At 43.1% G+C, this 13,927-nt stretch overlaps 1 protein-coding gene and 3 long non-coding RNA genes across 12 annotated transcripts in view; 2 read left to right on the top strand and 2 right to left on the bottom strand.

The window, feature by feature from the left end:
* Nucleotides 1-13,927, bottom strand: part of LOC116701615 (uncharacterized) — a 44,467-nt gene that overhangs the window by 6,698 nt on the left and 23,842 nt on the right. The gene's annotated exons all lie outside the window — the stretch shown is intronic.
* Nucleotides 2,570-13,927, top strand: part of LOC116701614 (uncharacterized) — a 59,948-nt gene continuing 48,590 nt past the window's right edge. For 3 of the 9 annotated variants that reach the window (XR_004334972.1, XM_032535401.1, XM_032535398.1), the window contains exon 1: nucleotides 2,571-2,829. Coding sequence is in view for 7 of the 9 variants with exons in the window: in XM_032535401.1 (XP_032391292.1) it covers nucleotides 2,591-2,829 (239 nt within the window). In the remaining 2 variants the exon portion in view is untranslated. Of the gene's footprint in view, nucleotides 2,830-13,927 lie in introns of all 9 variants that reach the window. The other 6 variants (XM_032535409.1, XM_032535407.1, XM_032535405.1 and 3 more) reach the window with 6 other exon arrangements.
* LOC116701616 (uncharacterized) overlaps nucleotides 3,162-13,927 on the top strand; it is a 12,708-nt gene continuing 1,942 nt past the window's right edge. The window contains exons 1-2 of the long non-coding RNA XR_004334974.1: nucleotides 3,162-3,172; nucleotides 3,757-3,759. This is a non-coding gene — a long non-coding RNA (uncharacterized LOC116701616). The remainder of the gene's footprint in view (nucleotides 3,173-3,756; nucleotides 3,760-13,927) is intronic.
* The window catches only part of LOC116701617 (uncharacterized), a 6,930-nt gene continuing 1,267 nt past the window's right edge, over nucleotides 8,265-13,927 (bottom strand). Inside the window, exon 2 of the long non-coding RNA XR_004334975.1 lies at nucleotides 8,265-9,805. This is a non-coding gene — a long non-coding RNA (uncharacterized LOC116701617). The remainder of the gene's footprint in view (nucleotides 9,806-13,927) is intronic.

Here is a 13,927-nt window from a genome sequence, read left to right as displayed (position 1 = left end):
CCTTCATAGACTTCTTACAATCAGTATCTGTATAAAATCTCATTTCCTTTCACTTTATCCATATAAATCATTATTATACTTCCTGCTGCAAAACTGTATTCCGCTTCCGCTCTGTTGTTGTTGTTTTGTTATATGTGAACAGTTATATAAAAATACTTGAGCCCCTCTTGTATTGTTGATCAAAAACTGTATATGATATATTTATGCTCAATAAAAACTTTACAAATTAAAACGAGATGCAACCTTTCCACAACCACCTTTTCAACCCTTTAAGGCGGGTTAGGCCCGTTCTGTCTGTACATTTTTTTTAGCTTTTACCCTCATTGATATAATTGTGGTGGACAAATTAATAGAAACACCTGTAGTGCACCGTTTGTAGAGAGAGGGAAAAGCCCAGCTGCAGACTGAAGCAGGCTGGAGCGTGAAACATGTTACAAGCATCGGATATCACTGGCATCAACACTTGCTCGCTTCCTCTGAGGCAGAATAAAAGGTTCAAATCCTCCAGTGAACAGTCAGTTAATCAGGGGGCGGCGTGGGAGAGAGGACCATAAAAAAGCATTTTGTTGTCAGAGCCGTTACTTTGCACGTCGATGAACGGATTTTACATCCGAGGCCGTCGGCTGACCTGCTGATGCAAACTTGTCAGAAGCACCTTGTCAAGCCTTTAAGGCGGATTAGGCCTGTTGTGTTGTGTAATCCTTAAAGAGAGGTGTTTCTGCTATTTAGCCTTTAGCCTTATTGATATAATTAAGCTGGACAAAATAATAGAAACACCTGTCAGCATAACGCAATACAACTTAACAGCACCGCGGACTACAGCCTGCTGAATGAACGCCTCTGTAAAGCAGGATTAAAGAAAAATTCTAACATTTTAAGAGAATTTGTTGCAGGATTGCATTGGTATGACCTAGGTGTGCATAATGATAATCATCATAATGGCCTGGTGTATTTATTTATTGCTCCTTTAGGTAACTCTTAAGATCTGCCTTTTCACTTTTACTTGTTTTTTGAATCGTCTATATCAGTGATTCCCAAAGTGGGGGTCGGGACCCACAGGGGGGTCGCGAGTCAGAGAGAGGGGGGGGGGGGGGGGGGGGGGGGGGGGGGGGAGGGGGTCGGGGGGGGGGGGGGGGGTCACGAGTTGATTTCCAGAAATAAAAATGTAAAGACGATTAGAATAGCATATGTTAGCCATGATTTTAAAACAAGATAAAACTAGTGGCTAAATTAAAATAAAACCAAGCAAATAAATAAAAAGGGAAACAGCTCTTGTTTCTTTCTTTCACGAGTAGTGGTCTCCAACATTAAACAGGACTGGACTCTGTCCCCAAACAGTGCACATCCATTATCATAGGTTAAGTTCAATTAAAGAATGAGTAAATTACTGTAGAATCATGTATGGCGTTGTGATGTGTGCGTTGTCAATGTGTCGTGTTTGGATGGTCTATAGTGGGGGGGGGGGGGGGGGGGGGGGGGGGGGGGGGGGGGCCCGGTCAGCAAGTCACTTGCACCGTTACTTTGGGGGTCTTGGGCTGAAGGTTTTGGGAACCCCTGGTCTACATAGCTGTCGCTCTTTTCTCTGTTTGTCCTGCCATTGTAACCGTTCACGCGTTCATAGCAGGGAGCGGAAAAACGAAAAGCACGCTGCATCACACACAAGGGGGTTAAAGAGCGAGTCTGTGGTGTTAGCACCGCCCCCCACCCCCCTCTGGACGATGGAAAACACGTCGCTAACTGTTTTTCCGGGAAATGTCGCCACAGACACCTAAAATCTAATTTGATCTCATTTCAGCTAGCTGGCATACACGTAGGAAGAGATGGAACGACAAGGAAGAAACGCACATGGCATTAAAAGAGTAAATGTCACGTGTTATTGCGTGTTAGAGATGCGTTACGTCAGCAGCTACAGAAAATAAACACGTGGAAGGTTATCCACGGAAGACTACCGTAACAATTATACTTTCATTAAACACTAAAGTGTCAAGACTTTGCCAAAACATTCAAGGATTTTAATGATTTTACAGGTTTTCCATGACACCTTAAAAACACAGCAGCTGTATTTTGGCCAAATAGCATGCTATCAGGTGACATTGATTCAAATGAAGATTTTCTAGATTACTTTAAGATTCACAAGAAGTAACACCTTAGTTAAGCATGGGGACATAACATCTGGGTGGAAACCAGTTTTTCCAGCAGGAAGGATCCAGGAATTTATGATCCAAACTGTTAACCTGGATTATATTTATTATAAACCTATTTATTTAGGATTTATATATTTATTCTTCCCACTTTCTATTGCAATGGCTGCACAGCAATTTCCTTGTGGGATAAATAAAGTTGCATCTTGTTAATAAGCAAGCTCTAACTGTAGAGTGTGTTTGATGTGAGTGTGTATCTAATCTGTCTTTGACAGCTGGACTGCATGTGTGTGTGTGTAGCCTTCATGTGTGTCTGAATATGTGAGCGTCAAAAAGAGAGAGAGAGAGAGAGAGAATGATAGAGCGACAACGACAATAACAGGGGGACCAGGAGTGGATGACGACGGTGGAGGCAGAAAGAGAGAGGAAGCGACGCGAATGACACGCACATGCACACCCTCTCTCTCTCTCTCACATACGGAGGAGAGGAGGACAGTGAAGAAGAAGAAGAGAGGAGGAGGAGAAAAAGAAGAGGAGGAGAGGGGAAAGCGCAGAGAAAGAAAGAAAGAAAGAGAGAGAGAGAAAGAAATCCGGGGAGAAATGACCGCTGGACGGATGGATTTTATTTTCCCCGAGCTGCACGAGCCTCTGTAAGACACCATGGGCTGCATCGGATCCCGGACCATCAGTAAGACACACCGCCTTTTATTCTGCCATGTGGAGGGAGGGAGGGATGGATGGAGAGAATCTAAGGCAGAGGAATGTGTGTGTGTGTGTGTGTGTGTGCAGGGCGGAGATAAAGGGGTTAGAAGAAGAGGTGAAGCAGCGATTCACCGGCTCAGATATTCCTTCTAACACTTTTACAATAATCCTGCGGGGAGTTGCAGAGCTTCAAATGTTATTTTCTGGTCTTTGTCGGTAACATGGGGGGGGGGGGGTATATCCGTAGTTACATAGGGGTTACGTGTGTGTGTGTGTGTGTTGGAGCGGAGACGCGGAGGGGAGAGGCTGGACAGACAGGCGGCAGGGATGTGAGCTTATTAGATGCGGCTGACGTCTCGGGCCACATGGATGACACCGGGTGTATGTGTGTTGTATGTGTGAAAAAGAGAAACGAGTGTGTGTGTGTGTGTGTGTGTGTGTGTGTGTGTGTGTGGTGTGTGTGTGTGTGAGAAAGAGAAAGCGGGTGGTGTGTGTCTGGTGTGTGTGTGTGTGTGTGTGTGAGAGAGAGAAAGAGGACAGAGAGAGGCCTCCGCCTTGACATAAGACAAGGTCATTGCATGCGGGGTCTGAGAATCCCCCCCCCTCCCCCCCTCATATTTGCTGCCTCTTCTCCTTTACACCCCCCCCCCCTTCTTCTGTTCCCCATCTCACCTCACCTCTCTCTTGTCTCTCGCTACTGTGGCGTCATACAGCGACGTAACACATTGAAGACGCAGGCAGTGCACACCGGGTCTCTCCTCTCTCACTCACACTCAACACACAAACACCACACACCACACACACACACCACACACAACACCCAACACACACACACACACACACACACACACACACACAAGAGGATGGTCAGAACCGGCTCGGTAAACTCAGGTGAGTCTGAACGCATTCACAGTAGGTCACTTCTGCAAAGTCAGTGGTGCCAGTAACACGTTGCTATATGTATATATACATATATATATATATATATATATATATATATATATACACACCACATCATTAAACAAAGGCCGTCTTAAAGAGAAACTGGAAAAACTACTAGTCAGTGCTAACGTTGGCAAGCTAAGCTAGATCGTGTGTATTTTCAAAGTACAATGCAAACTTAACCTAGAGTGGGTCCTAAAGGTACAGATGTCCTTAATTGATAACCAGCGCTAATTAGGGACCCCCCCCCCCCCACCCAGATCAGTCCAGTGGCCCCTCACGGTATTGTAACGAAAAATCCCCCTGCTCCCAGAAATGGTATTACCCACAGACAACCACTGTAAAAGAGAAAATCTGTATAACTGCTGCCAGGACACCTCAAACAATGTCAGTAGCTAATTGCTCTTGCTGTTCTGATTTTTTAATCCATGGACTTTTTATTTTTAAAAACCTCCCGAGGAAAGCGACGTCGCCACGGTGTAAAGTCTCTGGGTTGAGCGGGAGAAACACTACAACTCCTTTGAAGTGAACAGGCGCCATTTTGTGATCCGGTGTGCAGTTAATACAACCGCGGGTGCGGTAAACATTACCATGGTAATGAGTTTTACCAATCTGAGGTGTCAAAATGTGGATAGTGTAGTATTTCTCCACAAGATCGCAAATAAAACGTGTTTTTTTTCTTAAAACAAGGTTGATTTCGTTTGGACTTCTTGCTTTAACGGGAGCTCGTGGTCAGTCTACCTCGGATGGTTTAAAGATACGGGCTAATATTTCAAATGCATATTTAGAAAACGAATCAAGATTTTTACTTCCACAACCTGTTGAGCTCTGTTGGAGAAATAAAAACATCTTGTATCATCACTCGCAGCCGTGACGTGCCAGTCACGAGAGCGGCGCTTCGCTTAGCAACGCCGGCTCTCAAACATCAGTAGACCCCCACCCAGAGTCCTGAACCTTAGACGCTGTTTACGCCAATATGTCAACAACTGTTCTGTCCTGTTTTAAAAACTGGAAAATTACAGCTGATAGCTGCAGTGTCATTTAGTAGTTCATATTCCTTCAGACAAAAACATTAAAATAATCAATGTCTTGGAATAAGTAAGGACAAAAACATGTCCACTCTCTAAAACCGGTCCTCACAAAGATGTAAACACAACAGCACACACACACACACACACACACACGCACACGCACACGCACACGCACACACAGATTTAAATCTGCTACAGAGGCCTCTCCACTACAGACACTAAGACCCAAAGAAAGAGACACTTTAAACTGCTCTGGTGTCTGTTTCAAGGAAAGCATGGTCACTCCTCCGTGTGTGTGTGTGTGTGTGTGTGTGTGTGTCATCATAAGTAAAGCATGCAGCTAGTGTGTCCTGCATTCCCATCCTGATGTATGCACGCACGCACGCCCACACACACACACACACACACACACACACACACACACACACAGAACCAGAGGACGATCACCTCCCCTTGTCTTTAAACGCTCCATCAAAGCCACATCAGCTCCTTTATGAGAACAAATGGAGGTTTCTGGGAGATTTCAATAAATAAAGGAGGGGACATTTGACCTTTGTTTGTCATTGAGCCGAGCGGGTGGGCGGCGAGGGATCAGGGGTGGGGCGGAGGTGGTTGGTGACTAGCGATAAGGACGGGGGGGAGAAAGTGGAGGGTTTGCTGTGACAGGAGCTTGTGGTATTTAGAGCTAAGAAATAAATCGGGGTGTTTGTTTCATAAGTGGGAGTGTTCCCCTTTGTGTTTCTCCTCTCCTGTTATCACTTCTGGCGGTCTCTCCCCCCCCCCCCCCCCCCCCCCCCCCCCCCGCTCCATTATTCGCAGTGTCAAAAGTAGAGCAAAGCACATTACATTACATTAACCAGATTACTGTGTGCCGGGCACGTCATCTCACTCCAGTTGATATTTGAATTTTTGTAAAAGTGTTCTCCAGACGTTGTGAGGAGAGAGCTGAGTGAGGTCGAGCAGTTTAACAAATGTTAAACCTGAGATTTGGTGAGAAACACTGAATGTAAACATCACTTTTGACTGTTTCTAAGAAAATCCACACGGCATCTTTTCACTAGTATGCATCCGTATCTGGATGATTCCCTGCATGTATATCTACATATATATCATGTTCTCGATATTTAGCTGTTGTCCATAAATCGGTTTTTAAAGAATCATTTCATCACGTCCGACACCCAAACACCCTGAAAGATGACAGTCTTTTACCTCATTGTGACTGTTTCATGAATGTGCTGGAATACAAAGCCAGACCATTAACAATATAAGACATAACTTGCTCTAATACCTTATGATTACCCAACAATTCTTAAAGGGATACTTCACCGATTAGCATTAAGCTTTGTATCAGTAGAATGACCGTGTTTCTCTCCCTCATGTCCCCCTAAGACCAGAGATCTCTGTATATTGTCTGGAAATAAAACTCAGATGACCCAAAATCGTCAGCTAGTTTCAGCCAAAGCAATCCACCATCTTTCCAACGATGAAATATCCCTTTACTACAAGGCCATAATATGCTAAAAGTCTCAAATTGGCAATATAAAAAGGAACCTGGGTCAGAATGCCGTTTAAAGTTAATAAAATGCCTAAAAAACAAGACCTTTAGGCATTTAATCATGCTCATAATTTACATAACTTATATATTTACTGTGGCTCAGCGGAAGAGTGATCGCCTGCCAGTGGGAAGGTTGGTAGTTTGATCCCTGTTCCTGCAGTCCCATATCAAAGAGTCCTTGGGCAAGACACTGAACTCTGAGTTGCCCCAGATGCGGCGCCACCGGAGTGTAAATGAGCGTGTGTGGCAGCCTCGGCCACAGTATGGGAACGGTGATTGCTTCCTGTACTATGTAAAAGCGCTTTGAGTTAACACTAGAAAAGCGCTATATAAAAACAGTCCATTTACATATCAAAAATTCATAAATGAAAGCTAAAAAACGGGCCCCGGTTGGAAAAATGTCGCACTTAGCCCTGCACCTAACGTAGTTAACAGAGCACCATCAGGTACTTATGCTTTTTTGTGGCGTCATCGATTTACCAACTCAGGTGTGGTAAAAGTAAAAATCAAAACAACAATGCAGAGAATAGGCCACATTCTTTCTAGCTCATTCAGACTGAGAATAATGTTTTTATATTCAGAAAACAAACAGCTTGAAGAAGTAGAGTATTGTTATTGTGCAGCCAGCATTGCAAGAAAAGAGTGATGCCACAAACAAATGTCTGCATCAAAAAAAAAAGACAAGAACGTTGAGAATGGACTGGCTGGGGAGAGAGAAAGCGATAGAGCCCCGTCATCTTCAGTCAGATGATGTTTTCAAAGTGTTTTATAGTTCAATAAAATCTTCTTCTACAGTTAAAGGACAAGAATGTCCCTAAAAATTTAGATTGAAGTACTGAACTTAAGTGTCGCAGGGATCAAGAGACCCTTGAAAACTGCGATGCACCGCCTGCAGAAGAGCTCCTGCTGCGTTTCTTGCATCTATTCTTGTATGAGGCCTGAGTGAGAGCGGCTGCTGCTAAAAATAGATCCGGGGTAAAAGAGGGAGGTCAATGAGAAACGGAGGGAGGAGAGGGGAGGGAAAATGTTACAGTAAATATGGGTCAACAGCTCTTTTTTTCCCTCTCTCGTTCCCTGTGTCGTCTTCTCTCATTCACATCTCGCCCTTGATTCTGTGCAAGTGAATCTGATGTCGAATCAAAGAAGCAAAGTCTTCTTTCTAGTGATCTGTGTGGAAATTAAAACTGAATGGGGGAGAAAAAAAAACAGCCCAAAATGTGACTTTGTATTCCAGTTCTTTCCATTACCTCAGTGATGGTGCAGCACTTCGATGGTTGGGGTGTTTTCCTGTGGAGGGCCATTTAACCAAACGCATCACCACCTGCCATTGCACTCAATTATCCTCCAGAGACAGTGGAGATGATGTTCAGCAGTCATCAGTCAGGCAGCAGGACAGTCACAAACAGAGGCGTCTCGCTACAGTTGCATCTCCACGACTCACAATCAGGGCGAAGCAGAGGCGATGACTTCGGCAGCTGGCAGAATTTGTTATGTGCTTAAAGGCTGAGAGATCTCCCCAGCAGATTAAAGACGGCTTTACCTGGAAAACAAAATCTGTACTGCACTGCAGCCTTCGGGACTGAGCCTAAATATATCTGTCCAGTGGAAAACCTCTCAGAATTTCACCATACCAGGGAACTTTAAGAATGTACACTGCTCGGTGTAACGTCTGTGAGACGTTATTTGACTAAATGGTGAAATTTCAGTCTTGAAAGGGAACAGTTATTACAAAGCTCATGTATACATCAGTTGTATGAGCAGATGTGTCGTGACTGATCGGATCCAACTGCGAAAGAACCACAAAATTCAATCACTTCGATAACTCAGTCACGTTTAGTGGTGAGAGCATTTGGGAGTTATTTAACAAAAAAAATAAATGGGACTACATCCTCATTTTTTAAAGCATTTGTAGATAGATTCATGTTAGACTCTTCTTACTAAATGCATCCGAGGGGGACACAGCATTCAGATGAAGCCGTCTATCAAGGCTAGCCACTGTAGTTTAGCCTATTAGCAGATGAATATGAAGATAAAAGCCTGAGCCAAGATGCTGTGTATCTGCTCTTTTCTTGGGTGAATTAAGGATTTAAAGGCAGTTTACAGGTGTGTCGGTCAGGGATAGAGAGGAGTGTCAGATTTCAGGGAAGTGCACAGAGATCTCCCCCTTCAGGAGAGGAATGTAAGACACTCTCTAGTGACAAAATTTGTATAGACATAAAAATGTGGAGGAGATTTACAAACGTGAATACTGACTCTTAAGGATCCCTCACCCAACTTTAGGCACATTTACAGTGAATTACTAACAAGACGTTTCTGAGACCGCAACATAGTTAACCTACGTTTCAACGACAGCACGCCAGACCTAGAATTCAGTTTTGACCTCGGAAAAAGTACTCCGATATATACTGTACGTATACAGAAATCTTCACTGTGTTTGCTAGCTTTTTCTGCAGCTTTCAACAGCAACTCTATGTCTTTTTATTTTATTCAGAGTAGACCGTTCTCGAATAGACCTGGGGTGTCAAGCCTACGGCCCATGGGCCAGAACGGGCCTACCTAAGGGTCCAATCAGGCCCACTGGATGACTTTGTAAAGTACAAAAAAAAATTGCTTTCCAATTCTAAATTTAGCACTTAAATCTCAGAGAATACCAAAGCTCTTTTTCCATAAATTTACAACTTCAATTTTAGAGGTTCTGAGTTTTTTCTCTATTACCCCTCTCTCTCGTAACATTTTTTTTTTTCTTCCTACAATGACCTCCGACGCTGTCGTAGCAGAAGCACCTCGTGTTTGCCAACATCAAGCTGACAAGAAACTCTGTGGCAGATAAACTTTCTGGAGTGGTTTACAGGTCTGGCCCACTTGGGCTCTAATTAGGGTTATGTGGCCCATGAAACTAAAATTAGACACGCCTGGACTAGACGTATCACTAAAACTCAACGCAGAAGAAATGTCTGGGCATGGCTCTAACTTCTAGCTGCTTCCAGCAACACAACTACAAGCAGATGACATCTGGGAGGCAAAAATGGGCGCGTTGATTTGTGGTTTGAGGTGTTTTTGGTTTTAACAGCAAACGTCCACATGCAGGGAAAGAGGTGCTTCTGAGCACCGTCACATTTTTGATAATATCTCTGTTGTTTAAAATAAAGAATAATACAGAAAGGCCGGTCCCCTCTGAAGAGAATGAACATGTTGGAGGTGACTCTTTTCACAATCTGTCTTCATCAGAGACTCTGAAAGCCTGAGCCTTTTTGTCTGGAAGAAAAGCTTCCAGCAACCGCTCCCCACTACAACTAATCTCCCTCCCAATCCGAGCCGGTGGCTGACATCGAGCAGCGCAGCATGGAGGCTGTTTGAGGCCGGATGTCTTCTTCTTCTTCTTCGCTCCTGCTGGTCTTGTTGTTGATGTAGCGAGGTGCAGCTGGAGTCGGACACTGCAGAACAGAAAACAGGGTTTCATTCAACATCAAAACATATATCTGGTGAAAATAAGATCCAGACCTCCATAATACACTCTCTAAAGAGCATGAGGTCACACAGTGAAGCACAGCGGGACTGGTTGTTCTCACTGAGGGCCCGATAGCAGGTGTTAGCACTTCACACTGGAGGCGTTGGGATTTAAAAAAAAAAAAACTTTGCTTGTTTTGATGGTTCAGTCTCTTCATGTATTTCCCTAATACTACAGTTTACGGTGGAAGGTTTTGCTGTTGTCAAAATCAAGTCTACGTAATCTAGACACTAAACATAAATGATATGCTTCGACTAATCACATCTTATCATTTCAACTGCATTAAAGTCATAAGCATAATTGATTAAGACAGCTAAATATCTACTTTAATCGATATTTCTTCATTAGCTGGTGAACAAAGTGGAGCATTTAGCAGCTAAAGACAAGTTAGCTAGAGAGAGAGCTTAAAGAAGAGTGAATACCTGACTTCCATGAATCAGGATGAGTAAATAGCCAACTGGTTAGTGACGTGTTTAAAGCTTGATGTGCTGCACCCAAATGTCCAAAACAAACAAACAATGAATTAAGGTTTCAATCATTTGATGGATGCAAAAAAGCTTTAGATGTTGCAAAAAAAATAAAATAAAATCAATTCAAAGATGTGAGAGGGTGGGAATCCATCGTGGACGGTTCAAACTGAGGCAATGAAATTGACTTAAAATACATGTTTCGTGATCAACTAATTGTGTTTTTATCAATTGTGTTCCTCCCTTTACTACTACTATAGTCAGTCCTGTGTCAGGGACAGACACGAAAGAACTTCATGAAAAAGTTGTATAAAGACAGACTTGTAGCCCAGTACCAGAGACAGTCTTCTCTCACATATTACTATTATTTATTGCCCAATGTTTTCTGTTTTTGAGACATATATTAAAGTATTAGAAACTGGAGTCAAATTCCCTGTATGCAAAAGCACAATTGGCCAATACAACTGATTCTGATTTTTTTCTTTCTCTGTAATGTTTACGGACCAATATTGGCGCTGAAATGTGGAGATAATCCGGAAACACATTGTGTGCGGAGGAGGACTATATAACACAAAACTACATTTTTCATTAAAAGTGGCTTTGAGGTTCTCTCGTATTCAGCGTGAGACAGTGTGAGAGTTGGTTTGAGGCTGAGATTCAACACACTGATTCAACACACTGTCTCACGCTACGAGACATATCTCCACAGCGCTGTGGAGGAAGGTCTGGCAACAGGGTAAAACACTCCTGGATCGGAGAAAAAACACACTCTGGGTTGTTTGCATTTCTTTAAACCAATCACAATCTTCTTGGGCGGTGCTAAACTCCGGACCCAGCAATGGTGGCTCTGTAAAATAGTCCCGGGAAGGAACTTGTTTTGGTGGAACATTTGCACCCCGCAATTAAAAAAAAACACCACATACAATATTAAATGAAGTTAACTGTTCACACAACACAGTAACATGAGATATTTAAAGTAGCTGGATACATGGTTACACCTCATTTGCTCTGACCAGTGTATCGCCGTGTGTTCTTCGTCCACAGCAATCCCAAAAATAGGTCCCAAAACTTCAGTTAGAGAGTAAATGCAGTAAACATATTCTTTGTAAGGTAAGGCAAGGCAAGGCAGCTTTATCTGTAGAGCACATTTCAGCAACAGGGCAACTCAAAGTGCTTTACACAAAATCAGTTAAACAGATAAAACACAAGTACAAACAGTTAAAAATCATAAGCATTAAAAACCGGTAATAGACAGTTACAAATAGACACATAAACACAAGAATAAAAGTTACAGCGCGCATAAGAAATTTAAAGAAATGAGCAGTCATTTAAGAAAGGCAGCATCAAAAGAAAGGTCTTCAGCCTTGATTTAAAAGAACTGAGAGTAGCAGCGGATCCAGGTTTCGGGAGATTGTTCAGATATGAGGAGCATAGAAACTGAATGCTGCTTCACCACTGTTTAGTTCTGACTCTGGGGACAGAAAGTAGACCTGTCCCAGACCACCTGAGAGGTCTGGGGGGGTCATAGTGTAGTAGCAGATCAGAAATGTATTTTGGACCTAAACCGTTAAGTGATTTATAAACAGCAAGAGTACTTTGAAATCAATTCTTTGAGGTACGGAAGCCAGTGTAAGGACTTCAGAACTGGTGAGGTGGATCCAGTCTCTTGGTCTTAGTGAGACGGAGTGATGTGATCCTCTCTGGTCTAGTGAGACTGGAGTGATGTTATCCAGTCTCTTGGTCTTAGTGAGGACTGGAGGTGATGTGATCCAGTCTCTTGGTCTTAGTGAGGACTGGAGTGATGTGATCCAGTCTCTGGTCTTAGTGAGGACTGGAGTGATGTGATCCAGTCTCTTGGTCTTAGTGAGGACTGGAGTGATGTGATCCAGTCTCTTGGTCTTAGTGAGGACCCGAGCAGCACGTTGCTCAGAGGTTCCGGTTAATGTTGCTCAATGAGACTTTAAAGTGCTCATATTCTGCTCATTTTCAGGTTCATAATTGTATTTAGCGCTTATATATGAATAAGTTTACATGGTTTAAATGTCAAAAATCACCATATTTTTTGTCGTAATGCTCACTGCTGCAGCTCCTCTTTTCACCCTGTGTGTTGAGCACTCTGTTTTAGCTACAGAGTGAGGCATCTCACTTCATCAATTTTATTTATAGTATCAAATCATAACAAAAGTTATCTTGAGACATTTGAGAACAGTGTTTTCTGGGGGGGGGGGACTTTGGGCTATTTCACCTATAATGTGCACAAAAAAAGATATATAGCACAATAAAGGAAAGGGAAAAAGCCAAAAAGCATAATATGAGCATGTTAAAGTAGCCACAAAGAAAAAGGAAAGTGGGGGAAAGTGAGGGACATCCGGAGGAAACTTCCAGTGGAAATGAAACTGTCCAGTTATTAAACCAACGTCAATCCAAACTATTTTACAGCTAACCTCTGTTTACCCAGTACATTGGCTGTTTGCTCTTGTCTGTCTTGTTCACAAGTTACTTTCTTCACAGAGGGGAAATGTTCCAACTGTAGTCTGATATTTATGATTCAGTCCTAGTGCAGCGATGTCTAACATGTTATGTTAGTCTGCCGGCCGCTTCAGTCTAATGGGCACAAATATAAGGTTGCTTAATACTTAATAAAAGATACACAGGTGTGGATGAAAAACACACTCTTCATCAACACATGCTTCATCAACACATGCTTCAGTGTAGGTGGTTACAAAGATAATCCTCCCGGTATCCTCGAATGATCTAAAGCCAGTGGGATTTATCTGCTGGGTACCATAAATGTGTGTACACACTGTGTACACACTGAACGTTTTTGCTATGAAGCAGCAACATCCGGAAAAGTTGGGGATTAATTAACAGTAACGTAACGCAATTCCACTGTGCAATATTGTTACTTAGCAACAGCACTCTTTAACAAAAGCTGTCGAATCCGTTTCACAATCCACCGCTACTGTGGCTGGTATACAAGGAAAAGTCACCCGCCACTTTGAAAAAGTACCCTCCATTGGCTGGTGGCGGGTGCTAATTTCCTACCCTGGCAGTAGTGATGCTACTGAGGCTAGCCGCTCACCCACAACTTACATGCTCATAGTGCTGCACGTGTTGAATTAGACAAAAAGATCCAATGACACGAAAATATGAAACTCATTACGTTGTTCTTCCAAAAGTTGCCTCATGACAAATCAGCTGTGTAGATTCACATCAGTCAACAATCATCAGTACGGGATACTAACGATGAAATCCATACATTACGCTGGCGGTGGTTTGTGCCATCTGAGCTGTAGTCTGATCCATTAGTCTGCGAGTGTAGTCTTGTTTTTGGCTTCTGTGTTTCAGTTGGACGGAGAGTAAAGAACAGACTCACAGGCTGGCAGGCAGCAGCTCCATTTCCACTTAAATAAACACAGGTCGGATAATGCATCTGATGTGACACTTGGCCGGCGCGGTCATGCGTGAATGCAACACGATCAGAGCGGAGTCCTGAGCCGGTTTTTTATTTTTAGCTAAATCGATTTAAGCCAGTAATGGAAAAAAGAAGGTGATGCCTCCTTCAGGCTCTTCCTTTTTGT

Source organism: Etheostoma spectabile, chromosome 14, assembly GCF_008692095.1.
Source record: "Etheostoma spectabile isolate EspeVRDwgs_2016 chromosome 14, UIUC_Espe_1.0, whole genome shotgun sequence".
In the NCBI taxonomy this organism is placed as follows: Eukaryota; Metazoa; Chordata; class Actinopteri; order Perciformes; family Percidae; genus Etheostoma; species Etheostoma spectabile.
This window is presented reverse-complemented; position numbering and strand designations above follow the sequence as displayed.